Source organism: Dipodomys ordii, unplaced genomic scaffold (genome assembly GCF_000151885.1).
Source record: "Dipodomys ordii isolate 6190 unplaced genomic scaffold, Dord_2.0 Scaffold148, whole genome shotgun sequence".
Taxonomy (NCBI): Eukaryota; Metazoa; Chordata; class Mammalia; order Rodentia; family Heteromyidae; genus Dipodomys; species Dipodomys ordii.
In genome coordinates this window covers 5,384,408-5,404,411 of record NW_012267364.1, presented here as the reverse complement: position 1 = coordinate 5,404,411, position 20,004 = coordinate 5,384,408, and the positions used below count along the sequence as shown (strand labels likewise).

The window sequence follows — 20,004 nt, the reverse complement described above, 5'->3', positions numbered from 1 at the left end:
TAGCTTAGATGGACATAAGGAATAACATAAATCACAGTCAACTTAATTTACATTTCAAAGGAAACCATTTTTTCTTTCCTAAGACCTTTAAAAACTGCCTGTGTTTTCCCCTTTGGCTTATAGTCAGGTTTTAGGAGTTTTAAAGCAACTCAGATTAAATCACAGCTTCCATTGACAAAGATCTTTTAGCAAGCATAATACTTGCAAGGTGACTTGGAAACCATGACCATTTTACATATTGTACATATAGATAGACAGACAGACATGTTTGTGCACAAATCATAGAGCACACTTAGATTTTAATATTGGCTATTTAAGGGTTATTTGGGGGGGATTATTTTATGATAGAACCACCTGTTTGTTAAAAAAAAAACTAAATGTTTCCAAGCACAAAAAACTTCCATCATGGAAGGCTCAATCCCCAGGTTTTAGACAGGAGACTGAACAGATAAACATAAAACCGGACAAAGAAACAAACTTCTGGAAGGTTTTTAAGTGACTCCAAAAAGATGTTTGGATGGCATGTTCAGCATCAATGACCTGGCTCTCAGAGTGGTGGAATGACCACAAGGCCCTGAAATTTGTCAGGGGGTGCACCTCCCCTGTAGGGGTTTCCATCACCTGGCAGCCGGTCCCCCCGAGGCCATCCACCAGGAACCCAGATGCCCTCTTTGGCATTGGGATTTTGGTGGGATTTTTTGAGAAGCCACATTTTGAAGGATGGAATCTTGGAGCCCATAAATATACTTAATACAGTTAGGAAATAGGCCAGAGAGGATAGAAAGAACAAAAACAATACCAACACACCCATTGAGCTCCAATGGAGAGCTGAAGTGGGATGCCATGGTGGCCAAAGAAGAGCGAATCAGGAGACATTTTGGAGTGGGGAAAAGGAGAGAGTTATAAAAGAGAGGAGCTGGCCCAGTGTGTTAGCCAGCCAGCGCCGTCAGTGATGGATTAACAACAGACAGGGCAGAGGCCTGTTCATTTAGTGTCTAGAAGGGAAGACGATGTTAGCCAGAGAAGGGGCTTGGGAAATGTAAGACTTATGCCCACACAGAGAGGCAGGCAGGGAGGCAGGCACAGAGGTTAGCAGAAGGAGTTTGTAGAGTGAAGATAGAAGGATTTGGAAAGGAGGGAGGCAGCCAAGGCCTGGAATGAGGAGAGGTGCCTGGGACCCCCAAGAAGTTGGAAGGGGCCAGGGCTCAGAAGTTAGAGGCAGCAGTGGCAGCGGGCAGCCACAGGAATCACCAGGAGAGCAGGAGAGAGAAAGTTTGAAGACATTTTGGCCTTGAGAGGGAGAATTTAGTCTGGAGGTAGTTACACATGGGCTTGGTGGACTGGGAGAGAGAGCCTGCATTATTGTTGTTGTCATTCCTATAAGGTTAGCAGGGTCTGTGAAGGGGTGAATGACCCATTACCCTGTATGATATTGGGACAGTCCCTTGCCCAGTGTCTCTTCTTGTGCCACCCAGGACATGGCTTTAGTGGTGTTCAAAGATCAGGACATGTACGTACCTAGTGGTCAGCCTGGCTACATCTGTGGCACTATCCTGGTGGTCCCGGCCCTTTGATGGGAGAGTTACCAGATGAGGCAGGTTGGTGGATTGCCCGAGCTAGCATCTGGCAGGATTTCTCCTCTCTCTCACTTGTAAACCTTAAATGCTGCCTCTAGAACCTCTGCTTGGGGAGCAAGGGGTCCCTTGTCCAGCTTTTTAAGTTTAGCTCTAATATCTGGGGAACATTGGAAGAAAACATAGGTCATTATTAACTGTTGGCCATCAAGTGTCTCCAGGTCCAAGTTAGTGTACTGGAGACAAGTCTGTGTGAGGTGCTGAAGAAAAGAAGATGGGTTTGCTTTTTTATCCTGAATTACTTGAGTTAGTTTTTCATAATTCACCACCTTGCAACTAGCTTTGCAGAGGCCAAAAGCTAGACAGGTAGTAAAACAATTTCTCACAGCTGTGCATGCCGAAGAGTTATAGTCCCATTGGGTGTCTATGTCCGGGACTGCCACTGTTCTTATAGGATGGGTTGGATCTGTCAAATGAGTCTCATTAGCATGTTCCTGAGCCCTTTCCCTCACCCATCATTGCTCCTCTGGGAGAAGGGCTGAGGTTAGTATGGCGTGGATGTCGAGTAAGGTAAGGCTGTAAGAGGGATGAAGATATTGGAATTATTTAATAAAAGTTGCTGGATTGGTGGTATACAATCCCAAATGTTGTTGTATGTGTGATGTATCTCCAAGAGAGAATGGAACATGAACTCATGATACCTTCAGCACCTGCCACCTCTCCAAGAGGCAGCATCTGAACTACATGTTGGGCTGTTTTAAGTGCTTTAGAGCGAGTTACCTGTGGACTAGGAGGGGGAGACAGCATAATGGTGGGGGGAGAAGAAAAAAGGAGGTATGAAGAGAGTAATGGTGTAGCTGTGGTGGTCAGGTTGGGAGAAGGGTGTGGGATTTGTTCAGTAGGTGCTGCAGAGAAGTTGGGAGGAAGGGAAGGAGATGCATTATGGGCATCCCCACCAGGAGGCACTGCTGCAGAAAAGGTGTGAGGGGCTGGGGGAAAAGCTGAATGAACTGTGGCAGGTGGGGCTGGAGATGGAGGAGGAGCTGGGGTGATAGGAGGGGCAGTTGGAAGGGGGACTAGAGTTGGAGGAATAGGGGGAGAATGAGGAGTCAGAGAGAAAGAGAAAGGAGGGATTGGGAAAAAGAGGGGACCAGTGAGAAAGGAGTGATTGGGAAGAAAGTGGGGAATGGAGAGGTGGGGAGGGGAGAGGGACACAGGAGTCCCATGTGGAGGGGATCAGAGGGGACTTTGGGAGAGGGCGCGGTAACCTTAGAGATGGTGGGAGGGGGAAGGAGAGGAAGGGAGAGGAGCAGCGTAATTGGTACCAGTCCTGACCTTGGTACCAGCCAAGGCAGGAGGAGTTGAGGGAGGGGGGAAGGGAGAAGGGGCCACAGTAGTGGTGGTAGAGGAGTGGAAGGGGGAGAAATTGGGGGGCTTGCACTGGGAGCCACAGAAGGAAGTATGGGAAGGGTGGAATGTGGCCGAGGTTGATTAGCAGGGGACCGGTTCCAATAGTGGGGAGAACGCTCACTGGCAGGATCAGAGGTCGTAAGGGCTTCTACGCCTTCTAGCCGCCATGGCCTAGTTGCTAGCATAACTTGCACTGGCGAGCAGGAGAGACAGAATTTGGGATGAGAATGGAGGTAGAGAAAAGCTCAAACATAGGGTACCTGGCTCCACTTTCCCGAGTGCTCACAGTATTTGTATAAATCCCAAATGATGACGGGATCCAGACTGCCATTGGCCATTTGGATTGGCTCCCTAGGTCGTAATTAGGCCATTCTTGGTTAAAGGTGCACAGTGAGACTGAGTCACCCAACCCCCTTAAGTCCCGACCTCAGACCACGTGGTGGGCCTTCTTGGTCAAGTCTCACAATTGCCCGGTGCTGGAGGCCAGGAGCCAGGCCCTGAGGCAGCACTTTGGCCAGCATGCATCCCAAAGGGGAGTGGGAAGAATTCTTAGACTGAGGATTTCCCATTGGTGACATATCCTAAGGCCAAAACAGTCCAGGCATCCCCAGAATGTTCTGCTCCTGGGGAGAGTATGCCCACAAAGGGGCACAGAGCAAAGGAGGAAGCATCATCACCCAACCCCCTAAGCCCTGACCTCAGACCACATGGTGGGCCTTTTTCCAACTTTCACAGCTGCCCACTGCATTGTGAGCCTGAGAAAAGGGCATATGGTCACCATAGGAATCTCACGTCCACTTACCCCTTGCAGATGAAGGCCAGTGAATTGGATGTGGGAGACCACTCAGGGGCAAAAGAAGGCTTGTAGTGGCTGGGTCCATCTGGCAAAAGTCCAGGCCTCTAGGGTCATGATTTAGGAATGAGAGAATGACTACCTCAGAGACAGTGGAGGGAACTAGGCCTCTTGGGACAGCTACGATGCCCAAGGGAGAGGAAGAGCAATTTCACCGAGAGAGGAACTAGTTCCCGGCCAATGCGCCACTGTTAGCAAAATTAAGATTAATAGATTTTGTCAGAGAACCACACAGACATCCAGGTACAGAGAACAAAGAAAGGCTTATTGCTGGGAAAGGAGGCTGGCAAGACTCCTTCTCACAAGGGAAGAATGAGAAGAAGTACTGGCTATTGTCTGGGGTGACCTATATAACCTAGGGGGTTTAGGAGGGGCTAGAAGGGAGGCAGAGACCTTGGAGTGGAAGTGCGGGCCAGGGGCTTCATCATGTGGACTAGGATTTATGACTGCTATCCAAATGGTAGATAAGGGTCCTGCAACTGCCCAGACCTGAAGGTAATTCTAATGGGCTCCTGTTGCCTTATAGGGTGGTAGCTGCCCCAGAGAAGTGCCTTCCCAAGGTAAAGGGGGTTGGAAGTTGATTATTTACTGCCTTTACTAAATGGGCCTAGTGCTGCCTAGGAAGGGGGCATGCTAAGCTGTGGATGAAGGGAAGGAGTGGACTAAACTACAGGAAGGGACTCATTACCCTAACAATGAGAACCTTCTGAAGAGAGTTAGTGTTGTGGATGCCCATGGAAGGTAGGATTTGTAAAGGTCTGCTTAGGTGAAACCAGCAGATCAAGGGCAGGGCTGGGAGATGGGTGTGTCAGTGGGCAGAGTTCCCCCAAGTGAGTCTAAGGTGGGATTCATTCAGTATCCTATATCACTGGGGTAGGGGTTGGAGTTTTGTTCCAGATCAGAAAGGCCCTGGACCAGCTGTGAGCTCTCTTCTCTTCCAAGCTCGGAAATGCCCTGGACATCTTCTCTATCCATCTCAGAGAGATCTTAGAGGAGAGATCCAACATGACTCCCCAAAGTGAGTTCCTCTCATGCTGAATTGAAGTGTGTTTGCTTTGGGGGCTTATTGCTCCCTCTAATATTTTAGGATTATTCAAGGGGTTAGACATTTTAATCTCTTAAAACCCCAATCCTGTGGTATGGGGAGAGGGGGAGGAAGCTCAGGTCATCAATGACACTGTGTATGTCTGTTGGACAGAATTGGGGAACAGGAGCACTTTTCTCATAGGCTTTGGGCATTTAAAAATGGGCCCATGGTTCTAGTGAAATAGGCTGTGTTCTATTTGCAGGTAAAATAACACACCTGAGAATCTTTCAAAATAATGAGGAAGAGTGTGGAGAGAATTAGAGTGGGGGAGGGCCTGAAGTAGTAGAATCCATGGTGTACTTTGGGGTGCTGTGCATTGAGGTTGGCTAGTAGATTCAAAAGGCCTGTACTCCGTGCTTTCCTGTGCGTTAGAAGTTTAGTAGGATGGAATGGGATGTGGCTTGGTGGCAGAGCCCTTGATTGGCACACAAGGTCAGGGTTTGATCCCCAATACTGAACAAAACAAGAAACAAAACAGGGCACAGAGTAAAACTCTCAGTGAAAAGCTCTAAGTAAACTGCAGATTTCTCTAACTGGGAACCTAGGAGATGGAAGAGCCTTTGACATGTCCTTGGGAAGGTGGTGTGCAGCTTCTGCCTCTGATTTCTCTGTCTACAGGAGTCTGAGTTGAGGCAAGGGGAGCACTTTTGGTTCAGTTCCATCACAAAACAAAGCTAATTTACTACCTCCAAATCTCCACTGGGTAAGATAAGGTAGAAGTGAATTCAAGAGTATTGAACTTGATACCTACTGAGCCCAGGTTTTCTTCACTGGTGGTATCCTTGACCTATGTCTCTGGAGGGCTAGGTGTTAGGTTTTTAAAAAGAGGTTGCCGAGTAAGAACTGCTTTTATGCCAGTCTCAGATGTGCACAGTTTTTGCTACTGCAATGGTAAAAGGTCAGAAGTCTGTTTACTTTCGGGCTCTCTTCGCTCTCTGCCATTTATGTCCAACTTTCCCTATCTCTTCCTTTCTCTTTTCTACATTTTGGCTTGTGCCCTGAAGAGTGCGACGCAGGCTGGGTCCCAGGGACCCCCCGCCTTCTAGGTTCCCTCTCAAAGGCTAGCCAATGTAGGCTTGATCTTCTATCTGTTCAGGGTTTCTTTGCATTTTTTCAGAAATTCGCCATCTTGGCCATGTGGTAGGTTAAGGGTTTGGCCCCATCTGACCCTTAACCTTCCACCAAGCTTCCTACTCCATCCAGGTATTATAAGGTGCCTTGCTAACAAGTTGCTCTTTTCACAGGCCCTAGTAACTGAGGCCCAACCATCTGATGTGCTTTGTTAGCAAAGATGTCTAAACGTTGTTAAAATTTTAGGTTTTGAGTTTTGCCTTTTTTGTTTTGTGTTGTGTATTCTAATACTGACTACATGGTTCTAAAACACTGGGCATATCTATGCTAAAATTCTCATCACATCTAATGAGTTTTGTCATTTCAGAATATTTGTCGGTCAATTCTTGATAAGAACCAGGTAGGCTCTACTTATTCTACTTGATCTCCTTGTTGCTTTAATTGGAAATAATAAAGGGCTTTTGTGGCAAAAATTGCAGTTCAAAGCCAGCCCAGGCTGAAAAATCCCTAAGACTCCATCTCCCAACTAACCTGCAAAGAGCCAGGCTGGAAGCATGGCTCAAGACTCTCATCTCTAACCAGCCAAACTCTGCAAGTGGTACTATAACTCAAAGTGGTTCAGTGCTGGCCTTGAGCAGAAGTGCTCAGGGACAGTTCCCAGGCCTTGAGTTCAAACCTCCTTGAATACCAACTGGGACAAGCCATCCCAGCAACGAGCACCTAGACTCAGCCAGTCTGGGGAAACAAGGGAACATGGAGTAAGAGATGATGTCACATCAGCAACTTTGTGCCTACCCTTTCAAAATTAACCAGAGCCAGGAGGTCAGTAGAAGTAAGAAGCCTGCCCATCCAATGTCTATACCTGTCTACCTATTAACTGGACAGGAATTTATATTCTTGCCTTTGTCACCTGACTTCTCTACCTAGTAGCCAGATGTCAGAAGTAGCTAGGGACATTTCTACCAACATTTTCAGCCCAAGTCCTTCCTCTTGCCATATTTATTTGCTCTCTAGTATTTTTTTTCCAGCCCCTCAATGCTCATGAGACTTCTCCTGACTTCATCTAAGGATTCAACACCACCAAGGGACAGCTGCTGCCCACTGCCTTCTCTGGGAGGGGACCAAATTCCAGCCTTCTACCCCTATTGTCGACGCCCCTGGTCAGCAGGAAGTAGCCAGAGAGAATCCACGCCCTATTTCATGATTATTAAAAGGCTGGAATGTAAGGTCTGCTCCTGGATGGCTAGCAGACTCCACCCTCCTCACAGCAAAGTCTCCACCCAGTACCTGCATTACCTAGGCAACTGGGACACCTGGAAGAGGTCACATCTGCATCTGCTGAGGTCACATCTTAACCTGATGTGGCCACACCTTTCCCCGCCCATACCCTAGATAAGGCCTAGCGCAGGCCCAGGCGCTCTCTCTCTGTTCATTTCTAGCTCTCTGTTCCTCTCTGTCTCTCTTGCTGCTCTTTTCTAGCTCTCTCTGCTCCCTCTCTCTTTCCTCTTTCCCAGCTCTCTCTCTCTTTCCCAGGCCTTTCCCAGCCACGTGGAGTGCCAATCTTGCCTGGTCCCAGCAGGTCTACTGAATAACCCTACCCCTTACCTGAATACCACGTGCGTGATGCAGTTCTTACCTCTCTCTCTGCTCTTTTCTAGCTCTTTCCCAGCTCTCTCTCTCATTCCCAGGCCTTTCCCAGCCACGTGGAGTGTCAACCTTGCCTGGTCCCAGCAGGTCTACTGAATAAACCTACCCCCTTACCTGAATACCCTGGTCCCAGCAGGTCTACTGAATAAACCTACCCCCTTACCTGAATACCACGTGCGTGATGCAGTTCTTACTCGGCAACCTCTTTTTAAAAACCTAACACTAGGAAATCAATTTCAGTGCCCTATTGTAGTCAGGCTCATTCTCTCTCCTTCCTTCCCTCCTTTCCTCCCTCCCTCCTTTCTTCCTTTCCATCCATCCTTTCTTCCTTCTTTCTTTCCTTCCTTCCTCCCCCCCCCTTTCTCTCTCTCTCTCCTCCCCCCTCCCTCTTTTTTTTTTCTCTTTGCCAATCCTCGGGTTTGAACTCAGAGCTTGGGTACTGTCTCTAAGCTTCTTGCTTACTCAAGGCTAGTGCTCTACCACTTAAGTCACAGGTCCACTTCTAGTTTTTTTTTCTTTTTTCTTTTTGTAGTTTAGTGGAGATCAAAGTCTCATTGAATTTCCTCTCCTAGCTGGCTTCAAATTCTTGAGGCTGAGAGATCTCAGCCTTCTGAGTAGCTAGGATTACAGGTGTGAGCCACCAGTGTCTGGCTCATTTCTTATAGAAGCAATTAGTTCTTACTCTTGGACTCTAGGTTAGAGGTGTTTTGGGGGGAGGCTGAAACAAAGGCAAAGCCAATATTTTACTTCTTGAGCAACACCCCCCAGGTGTGACTAGATGTAGCTCTTCCCTGCCTAATTGAGGGCAGCTGCTTGAGAATTCAATGTTATCAGCTGGGGAGGGTCAATGGCTCTAAGAGAATCCAGATGAACACCTGTCATATATGCATTTGAGTTGTGAAGAAAAGCCTAGTGAGTTTCCAACTCAGAAACAATAACTTTCATAACTTATAACAATAACTTGTAACTTTAGTATAAAGAATATGTTCTCAATAATTCCAGAAAGTTTCTTGTGTGGTTGGGGATTTAGTTCAATGAAAGAGCACTTGCCTAGCAAGTACAATGCCCTGAGTTTGATCCTTAACTCTGTAAAAATAAAATAATTGGACAGGTCCTGCTGTGCTGACATAGAACCTCTTGAGCACTAGGTGGTGTATGACACCACGACCTGGATTGTTATGGTAGTGTTTCTAGATTTCTGTTTTGCTCTGGCAAGATTTAATTATAATGCAACATCTGCTGGCTATGGTAATTTAAGCAACATAGAGAGTTTAAAGCAAAAACTAGGCCTTTTATTTTTATACTTTATTTACAGTCTTGGGGAACTATTGTAAAGAGTTTGATATATCTTCTATGGTTTATAGTGGGTTTCATATTTAACACAATGGGTTTGCGAAACAGAGCGTGTCTTTTATTTCCAAGATCTGCTTCGCTTTGTGACTTGTAAGGTTGAGCACAGGTGGGGAAACAGCCCTTCTCTAACATGGGTGATAAGTCTGATTTGCACAAAGGCTTTGGACAGCCACTGGAATGTTTAATGAAGTTGTAATTTCTCCCTGACTCAGATGGATGTATCCCATAGAGAAGCTTTTACAGTACCTTGGCGAACACAGGACCCTCCAATAATCCTCATAAAGTAAAGCTGGCTGAGCTAGTTGGCTTTCCATCACTGTAACAGATCACCCAAGACCATCAACTTATAAAGAAAAAAAGCTTAGTTTAGCTCCCAGCCCTAGATGTTTCAGCCTGTGGTTGGCTGTCCCCATGGCTTTGAGCTGTGGTAAGTCAACACATCAGGGTGGGGTTTAGTATGCAGCAAGGCCCCTCCCCTCAGGTCTAGGAAGCAGTCCCATAACCCCTTTATTATTTCCAATTAAAGCAACAAGGAGATAAATAGAAATAAGTAGAGCTTACCTGCTCCTTATCAAGAATTGACCAACAAATATTCTGCAATAACAAAACTCGTTGGATGTGATGAGAGTTTTAGCACAGATGGCCCTAATGATGCCTAAGTTAACCAAAGTTCACAGGAGGCTCTCCTGGCCTACATCTGTTTCACTAGCAAAATATAGCCAGCCTTTTCCAGGTCAGGCTGGGTAAGATTTACAAATCTCATATTACAGAAAGAATGTCACACAAGCGTCTTAGTTTTTGCAAATCTAAAGCCATCTTTTGCCAGGAATCAGCTGCTTGTGATGGAGTCAAGCAGGACTCCAGGCTACTTTTAACTTGGTGGAGGTAGTCAGGAGGGTCTAGGCAGCAGTGAGGCTGTCTTCCAGGCTAGAAGAGATGGGCTGGATCTGGACTACATATAGACTGGCTGGCACTGAATTGTGAATCCAAACTGAAAGGAACCTCAGGAATCTCAGACCATGTAAGCCAATAACTTGATTACAATGCTAGATAACAACTTTATACAGACACAGATATATACACATAGGTGCACGCATGCACACACTCACACACATACAGTGCACATTGTTTTACAGCACACAAAAATGAATGGCCATTGTTTGTGAAATGAGCTCCTTTCCATAGCTTAGTCCATTCCTTCCCTTCTCCACAGCTTAGCATGCCCCCTTCCTAGGCAGCACTAGGCCCATGTAGTAAAGGCAGTAAATAATCAACTTCCAACCCCCTTCACCTTGGGATGGCACTTCTCTGGGGCAGCTACCACATATAAGGAAACAAGAACCCCTTAGAGTGACCTTCAGGTCTGGGCAGTTGCAGGATCCCTTATCTACTATTTGGATAGCAGCCATAAATCCTGGCCCACATTTCCTTACCTGAGTCTCTACCTCCTAACCCTCCTAGGTTATATAGGTTACCCCAGACAATAGCTGGTGCTTCTTCTCATTCCTCCCTTGTGAGAAGGAGTCTTGCCGACCCCTTTCCCAGCAATAAACCTTTCTTTGTTTTCTGTACCTGGATGTCTGCGTTGGTGTCTAATCTGTTTTAAGCTATCGGCCATAGACTCTTGGAATTCCAGCAGTGGGATGACATTATTTTGCCCAGTATTTTAAAACCACTTGGTCTGTGCTAGAATAGGCAACACCAAACCAAAAAAAAAAAGGCAAAACTCAAAATCCAAAATATTTGACAACTATATGTTTAGATATCTTTGCTAACAATGCACATTAGATGGTTGAGCCTCAGTTTCCAGGGCTAGAGTAGAGAAGTGGTATGGACACGGATGGGAAGGCCGGCAATGGTATTGGTAAAAAGTCTCACGTGGTATCTCAAGGCAGTTCAGTTCGCAGAAAATGGGTGGTCAAGAAATTCTAACATTTCCAACTCTAAAACCCCATCCAAGTCATGGCACCATATGTAAGTTATATTAAACAGGTAGGTTTCATTAGGTAGCTGATTAAGAGAATACCAGGGGGTATTCAGGAAGGAAAAGATGTTTATTTACCAAACAGCTGCCCCAGCAGTGCATGTTGGAAAGGCAAGGCTGAAAGGGGCCACTGCCCCCAGGCCAAGACTTATCTAAGCCTGGGACAGAAGAGGTGTTTCCCAGTGGGGAAAAGGTGTAGCCATACTGGATCAAGAAGTGACCTCAGGGCCTGGGACACTCCAGAGGTAGCCCTGGATGTAACCTAACTGGAGAGGGAGGTAACTGCTTCCAGGTATGCCAGTTACCTAGGTAACAGATATGGGGTGGAGACTTAACCAAGAGGTAGGGAGGTGTCTGCACTGGGCCTGCATGGCCTGGGGCGGAGCTTACAAACATCTTCCTTTAGTCTGGACCATGGTCTTTCTTTTGTGACAAATAGCTTATGTTTTGGTTTTGTGGAAAGGAAAAAAGCCTTAGACAGGATTAAATTACGCTGAATTTATTTAAGGAACAAAACAAAACTGATTGGCAAATTGGGCAACTCTGGCAATCAGAACAAGCTCTGAGAACTTCAGCCAACAACATAATCAAGCATCATTTATAGAAACCAGAAGTGAGGCATAGAGACAATTTAATTGGTTCAGCTTGGTTGGTTAATTGGCTTAAAAGCCTCTTGAGATTAACTGAAACCCAGAGTATTAGCTTTTTGTCACTGAGATCAACAACTTAAAAGGAAGGAGGGTTTATTTTGGCTCTTAGTTTCATAGCAGCCTGCTTCCATTGCTTTGAGCCTTTGGTGAGGCCAAATGTCAGAATGGGGAATTCATGGTAGAGAAATAGATCCTCACACGATGTTGGTCAGGAAGTAAGAAGAGCCTGAGAGAGGTAAAAGCTGGCTCCATTTCCTCCAATCAGAATCCACCACAGGCTGATCACTACAGCGTTAGCATATGACCTTTGCAGGATAGTTGAGATTCAAATCATAACGTCTGCCTCTGGCTCTGAAAGGCCTATGTCCATGTCATAATGCAAAATGCCTCTCAGAGACCCCATCTTAACGATTTCCAGCACTGCCCAAAGCCCTAGCCATAGAAGCAAAGGAGTGACATAGCCCTGCTGTCATAGCTCACAAGGGTCCTGCCTGCACCTTTTCTCAGCAGAGGTTCCTGGCACCTGTAATATTCTGGGATCTGCCCTGTAGCATTTCTGAATCCTCACAGCTTCAGACATTCCCCTCTGGCTTCTGCTTGCAGTGGACTCTGACTCTTTGCCTGGCTTCTCAGGCCTTCCTTTGAAATCTGGGTGGAAGTGAACACTGTGAAAGATCTGATTCACTTCTGAGAGAGCCCATAATTCAAGACAGAGTGACAGGAGAAGACATGATTTTTAATAGCATTTAGCTAGTGTGGTAAGAGATAAACAGATAGGATTGGGGTTCACTTACTGCCAGGAGAAAAGTGTATATGATTATCTTTTGTGGGAATGTTTTTTTGTCGTCTCAAGCAGGTGGGTGCCAAAGTAGGTGAATGTTCTTGAGAAATGGCCAAGTCCAGAATGTAGGTTATGAGTATCTTTTCTTATTCCAGAGCTCACTGAGTCATGCCTGGGCCCATGACTGAGAAAAGGTGATAGTTTAGAGTTCGTATTTGAAAGTCTGTGCATCTGGTTTCTGTCAGTCAATCTCTTCTCTTTAATTTTATAACAATGTTTTCTTTTTCTTGGTGCTGATTCTGGGGCTTGAACTCAGGAACTGAGTAGTGTCTCTAAGCTTTGGTACTCAAGGCTAGTATTTAGCCATTGAAGTCTGAAGGAGGATCCCATACATCCATCCCAGAGAACCATGCAGAGGCAGGTCTTGTGCCCCGGTAAGGATCCCCAAAGACCACCAAGAAGCTGATTCCAAGCACACAAGAGTCATTTCTTGCAAGTTCAAGCCTGCACTCAGAACTGTCACTGATGCATCTGATCAGAATTGAGAGACATGACCCTTCCTTCAGCAGGGTTTTTATAGGGTTTCAGGGGCATTCTATACACCATAGCATCACTTAGCAAATCATATCACACCACGTGAAATTCATAAAATAATTCTAAAAGATGATTCGTTTACAAAGGAGGAAGCAACAATGCTGGATAAGAAATGTACTCATTACCTTGCCATGTAACTGTAGCCCCTCTGTATAGTATTTTCATAATAAAAAACATTAAAACAAAAAAGATGATTAGTTTAACCAGTGACAAGAACCGACCAGGGATTGGAGATGGCTGGTTCACGGGGCTGATGCGCTTAGAAATGATTGGCTAAAAGCAGAGGATCTGAGCTGTGCCAACCAAGTGGTCTTTATCTTGCAGGAACATTTGGAACTTAGCTGTAGTTAGTGGAATTTACCATAAAGGGGGTTGTTCCTGGAGTTTGGGCTCAAGGGGAGTTGCTGATATAGTTCCTGGAGGTTCAGTTATAGTGCCTTAACAGGATGGAATCTAAACCTAAAATGGCTATATTATATTTTGTTCAGGCTTCACACAGGCAGGCACAGGAGAAAGATTATTGTAAAGTTTATCAGAGGAGCCATATTTCCCCCAAGAGGGAGCACATGGCCTCTGTCCCCATCCAGGTAGCAGGAGGGTCTGGGGGATAGGAAGTGAGGTAGATGGAAGTTCAGGTGGGTCTGGGCGGAGAGAGAGAGAGGAGCCAGGAATGTATCTATGACGGGAACTCCAGGAATGGGAGGAGCTCAGGTGTGGGTGGAGCTGAGGACCAAAGGTGAGCATAATACTAACAGAGTCACAGCGCCACTTCTGGCTTTCTGCTGATTCATGAGTAATAAGTCACTTTCCTGCCTGGGGTGGCTTCAAACTTTGAATCTCAGATCTTAGCCTTCTGAGTAGCTAGGATTTACAGGCATAAGCCATAAATAAAATGTTATTTATTGAGCTTTACATTTTCAATCTTTGGCTTTCTTTCAACGATCTCTTTGCTGAATTTCTCACTCAAGTGTGTTGAATTTCTCACTCAGACTTTGACTTGACTTTGTGGCTCATCCATCTATTTATCTGAATCCTCCTTGAGAACACTGATCACCTTAAAAGCTATGCTTTTGAGTTCTTTGCCCAACGTTTTGACCATTTCAAATCTTTGGATTCAGGTTTTAGAGGTATAAAGTTTTGGAGAAGTCATGCAGTACAGGTGTCTCATATCTCTTGTTTCTATGCAACAATTGTGCATCTTATGGGATGGGTGCCACTTCTGGTGTTATATGGGTGAGTTCCTAGTTAGAAGCTTTTTTGTTAAGAGCTATTATAAACATGTTCTCCAAAACCACTGGAGTCATATAATAGACATGGAAACAAATAATCGTCTCAGCAAGGCAAAAGTTACTTCTGCAGAAAGATGTACCAGCAGCCAAAAAATCTGGCAAGCAAGCACACAGAGCAGGCAGGCTCCTCCCTATTTATCCTAAACATAGCAGGCCCCACCCCTTTGCTCAGATTGGTTGAGGTCAGTTTCACAGTCTGCTCCCAATTGGCTAGATTGAAGAGAGAAGTATTTACATAAGGTGACTATTAAAAGATTTTGAAATAAGATACAATAGTTTGAAATAACATAAATACAGTACTTTGAAATAAGATAACAGTACATAAGCAATCTCAGGGCAGTCAGGAGGTGGCTTGACCCTTGGAAAGAGAAATGGAGGAGAATCCAGCAACTCTAGACTATCCTTTCCTGGTTTCAGCAGTAAGGGTTGCTGAAAGGAGACTCCCATGCAGTTCAGGCAGAAGAGAGTGTATTAGGAGAACCAAACCCCTGGCCTTCACCAGATGTAGGTGTACAGACAGACAACTTATGGTGGAGAGAGACAATATGGGAGAGGGCCAAGAGGAAGTGTGGCCACAGTGGATGCAGAAGTGATCCCAGAGCCTTGCAGAAGTGACCCCAGAGCCTGGGTCCTTTTGCTGAGTTATAGTCTGGTGATGGACAGTCCAGTGATTGGCAATTATAGGTGATTACCAGTTTCAGGCAGGTGATTTCTGGTAAGGCTATGTGCTGTCCTTCAGGAAGAGGAGGGAGGGGAAGGGGCTCTTCTCCCCGGCAGACCTCACACTAGGGCCAAACATTTTCTCTTAGGATGCAACAGGAAGCTGTGGTTGTGGGTGAAACCAGGATGCTGTTGGGAGATGTCATTGACATCCTTTAGTTTAGGATGCTTTTTTTCCCTAATTAGATAATTTCTGCTTCCTGGATAAGGCATCCAGACTAGAACCAAAGCATTCACTTAATTTGCATCTAATCCTAGAGGCATTAGATACTATGGGTCTTTGGCTATTTTGCCATTTTTGTAAATCCTGTGGACCCAAAGAGCATAATTTTTCTACATATAATTATTTTGTTTAGTTTAAACCTGTGGCTTCTTTGGAAATGATACACATATACACAGACATACATGATATACCCAATAAAGACTAATTATTATTATTATTATATTGCTAGTACTGGGGCTTAAACTCAGGCCCTGGAGTTCTTGCTCAGCTTTTTTTGCTCCCAGCTGGCACTCTACCACTTGAGACATACCTCTAATGCTTCATTTCACTGGCTAATTGGATATGGAGTCTCATAGATTTTTCTAACTCTTCTGGCTTTGAACTTTGATCCTCCACGTCTCAGTCTCTTGAACGGCTAGTACTGTAGGTATGAACCACTGGTGCCCAGTGTGAAATAAGTTTTCAATAGAAGTTCTAATTCAAAAATTGGTTTAAGCTGGGTAAGCAGATGGCTCACATTTATAATTTTAGCTACACAGGAGACTGAGGATCATGGTTCAAAGCTAGCTGGGGCAGGAAAGTCTGTGAGATTCTTATCTCTAATTAACCATCAGAAAACTGGAAGTGGAGCTGTGACTCAAAGTGGTAGAGTACTAATCAGAAAAGCTCAGAGACAGAACCTAGGCCCTAGGTTCAAGCCCTATGACAGGAAAAAAAAAAAGAACTTGGAGAATGTGGGGAAAGAGAGGCTGAAGTCAAGAGCTGATGTGGTTATTTTCAGGCAAGTCTTGACTTTCTTCCTTTTCCCTCTCACCCATGTTATTGAAAGGATCTGTCACATCCTACCTCACTTCCTATCCTCCAGACCTCGCTGCTACCTAGAGAGTGGAGGCTGCCATGTGCGCTCTCTTACTCTCTCTCTCTCTCTCTCTGGGAAAAATATGGCTCCTCTAATAAACCTTGTGATAATCTTCCTCCTGTGCCTGCCTGCCTCCTCATGGTCCCTTGGCATGGATGTGAAGGATCCTTTGATTGATCTTTTCAGTTATATCTTACAATCTGCTTTAGTTCACATCACCTGATCTTACTCATAATCATACATGCAAGACAGTGTCACAGCCACACCCCTATGTGTGTTCAGTAAATAAACAGACTAGGAAAACTTGGCCTATATGCATACATTTCAAGAGAAGTTGAAAAAAATTAACAAGATACAAAAGAAGGCAAGACTTCCACATATTTGCATCACATAGCCAAGCTCAAATAACTAGAAGTGACAAGTATAGAGAGGAAAATCATGTATTTGTGTAAACCAGGCAGCTCAGAACCAAAGCCTCAGGACAGACAAAATTATCTAGTAGAGTCAGGAATGGTGGTACATGCCTGTAATCGTAGTATTCAGGAGGCTGAAGCAAGATGGTCATGAGTTTTATACCACCCAGTACTCTGTGATAGAAAGATCTCCTCTCATAAAATAAAACAAATTATTTCCTCAAATCTGTACTGTCAAGAGAGATTTAGTGGAGAGACAGTGATCCTAATGGAAGTGACACTTCTGCATCCTGGGGACCTTGGGGAAATCAGAGATGGCCATGGAGTCTGCACCTCCCCCTGTTCAAAAGTCCTAGAGAGAAAGCCTTGACTTCTGGTGGAGCCTTTAACTCCTTCTCTGAGACTGCAAAGACCTTGAGGACTTTGGAGCAGCTTCCAGGCGGGGGCAAATGCCCCCTCCCCCTGGGGGAAAGAATGTATGACTCAACCAGATGCCAGGGCAGCCAATATGCGTCTGAAAGATTATAAAAAGAGGGACTGCTTTCCCCATAAGCCTACGATGGCGCTAAACTATTAAGACTCCACTTCTAGCTCTCTTACTCAGAGAAGTCTATATTTTTTCCTCCTTGTCCTTGTCCGGGAGGCAGTAAATAAGACTTGAGGCAGCCCTAACCCACAAAGAGCAAAGAGGCCTTTCCTCGGTGTCTCCCGGTGTCTTACGCTTTACTTTCAAATCTACGCATGCTTTTCCTGCCTCATAATTCTCTATCTAGTGGAATTCCTCTGCAATGGAGTCTAGTTTGGCTCCATAATAAACCTCTCCATGTCTTTCTCTGTCTTTTTTGGAATCCTTCAAGTCCTTGTTGGACTGAAACAAGGGGAACCTGAAGGGCACCCCCCCAACTAGATAACTACTGTTACCCCAAATTTAATTTATAAATCGACTCCAAATGGTAGTGCTAGTTAGATCTTTGCTGTGACAAGATACTTGGAGTTTCAAGGAGCAAAGATGGTTTTTTGCTTTATAACTTTACAGGTTTTAGTTGAAGTTTGCTTGGGGCAGCAAGACACACCCTAGGAAAGCCAACTCCCCCACCCCCTTTTTTCAATATTCTATTCAAATTCTGAGCCCAAGGGGAGGGGGTGAAATCCGTGATTAAATTAGAGTCCTCACTTGACAGTCTAAATCTACTCAGCTCCGCCTGCACAAACACACCCTGAGTTAATTTTCCTAATCCCCAAGGAATCTCTTAATCCAATCAAGTTGACAATCAAGAGTCCTCACAATTGGTTGACTATTTAATGAAAGGATTAAATCAATTCCTATTTAAGAAAGGGTGGGCCCAGCTCTGGTTCTTGGGAGCAGTCTACTGAGAGCGGTTTAGTTTGCTCTGGTCTTTGAGGAGTCCATTTGAATTCCCAGAATGCTTCCAAACAGTAAGTTTCTCCCAGTGTTGCTGGTTTTCTGTCATAGAATTTAGGAACTTTTACATTACAACCATGATTGTCAAAAAACATTTGAGAGGGAAGTGGTTTTTTTTTTTTTGTTGTTGTTGTTTTGTTTTGTTTTTTCCTTTCCGGGATTAATTGGGTCTGTGGCTGGCTGAGTATTTTGAAATTGGATTCCGGGATTTCCCAACACCTCAGAGAGCTAGCTGGGTCCATCTGATGAGATTAAGGGAACAATGAAAGTCCTAAGGTTCGTATTTTAATGTTATTAAATGCTGTCTTGGAGTTCAAACACAACTTTTTAGTATTTTATTTCAGGGTCTTAATTCTTTTTTTTTTTATTGTTTGGAGTCATTGATTTTCATGAAGATTTCCCATTTTGAGTTGCTTCTTTTTCTTTTCATGATACTACTGTAGGATTTCTGTCAGTTCTTGCTTAGATTATGGAGTTATGTGTTTATAGTCTGTGTCTGCTTAGATTCATGTTTATACCATCTTGGCAAGTTATACTTTTCAGTCTGGCATAAACATAGGAAGTATGTGCTCCATAAACTGACTTTATACTTCTTTCTCTCTTTTAGACTCCCTAGAAAGAGAAGCCCGTCGGCAGAGGATTATTTTGAGCCAGAGTCAAAAGGATACTCTCTGTGCATGGTTCGAAAAGAACCCTTATCCTGACTTAGCTGCTAGGGAGTCTATGGCCAGAGAAATGGGCATCTCAGAGTCCCAAATTCTGGTAGGTGCTAGGTTTCTGTTTCCTTTCTTATTTTTTTCTAATCTGTTATTTTAACTTATTTTGAAATTTAAACATTGTTGTTTCCAAGTAGATTTTTTTGTATGAAAACTGAGCATTAAAACCTGTTGACATTGTTTTCAGGAGAAGGGAAGGAGAGGAGGGAAGGAGTGAGATTGATTGGAATATATTGTACACAGGTGTGGAAATGTCACAATAACATTTCCACTCCCACCCCTGTGTAACTTATGTATGGTAACAAACAAAACAACAAGACTGAGGAGTATGTGTGTGTGTGAGAGAGAGAGACACACACACACACACACAGAGGGAGAAAGGGAAAGGAGAAAGAGAGAGAAGGAATAAAAGTGGAGGGTGGGAGGGCGAGAGAGCAACAGTATCGTAAATCTGGGAAGTTTAATTCAAATGCCATTAAAATGACCACAGAAGGCATGCTAATCAGAATGCTGACCGATTCTTATTTGAACTTGACCGTGATATTAGTATTCTGTGGCAATAATGATATTCATTGAAGAATTCATTGCTTTTTTTCTTATGGACATTGCTTCAAGGACAGATGCCTAATAAGTTTTGTTTGGTTAGATTGATGTCTGAAGGATCTTGACTGGTTTGCATTTTCTTCCTGCTGCCCTGGGATTGAAAACAGGGACAAACTGGCTAGACTAGCAGTCTTTTCAGAATCCAGAGTTCAGGTACATTCTGTATCTGTGGCACCATATTTGTTCTATGTAGAAATGGTATTACTTCCTCAGAAGCTACTGAACTTGAACCTGGCACTGAACTTGACAGATATGGGCCATTTGGGATTCTCCTATTGCTTGGGAGAAAAGACATGGCATGCATACACCTGATACCATGAGTCAGAGTCTGGCAAAAGGAGAAATATTTACATCTGACTGGAAGATGTGCAGCCACTGGGAAAGAGTACCAAGACAAAAGTGGAAAAAGGTGAAAGTTACATTTTCTTTTCCAATTTAGACTTGGTTTCAAAAGCACAGACGACTCAAACAACGGGAGTTTGAATGCTTCTTTAGAAAGAATCAACCTCAGGGGCAGGCCAAGGCTCAATTTAAGACTCAAGGTAAGAACCTACTGGCCCAAATGCAATCATCTCCTCCGTGGTTCTCTCTTCTTTCTTTCTCTCCTTCTTTCTTTCTCTCCTTCTTTCTTTCTTTTCCTTCCTTCCTCCCTCCCTCCCTCCCTCCCTTCCTTCCTTCCTTCCTTCCTTCCTTTCTTTCTTTCTTTCTTTCTTTCTTTCTTTCTTTCTTTCTTTCTTTCTTTCTTTCTTTCTTT

The 20,004-nt window shown here is 44.6% G+C and overlaps 1 protein-coding gene across 1 annotated transcript in view; it reads left to right on the top strand.

Annotated features, from left to right (window-relative positions):
* Positions 1 to 2,132: 2,132 nt before the first annotated feature.
* LOC105997591 (cone-rod homeobox protein-like) overlaps positions 2,133 to 20,004 on the top strand; it is a 21,049-nt gene continuing 3,177 nt past the window's right edge. Inside the window, exons 1-3 of the mRNA XM_013032072.1 lie at positions 2,133 to 2,139; positions 18,539 to 18,693; positions 19,690 to 19,792. Coding sequence (XP_012887526.1) covers positions 2,133 to 2,139; positions 18,539 to 18,693; positions 19,690 to 19,792 — 265 coding nt within the window. The remainder of the gene's footprint in view (positions 2,140 to 18,538; positions 18,694 to 19,689; positions 19,793 to 20,004) is intronic.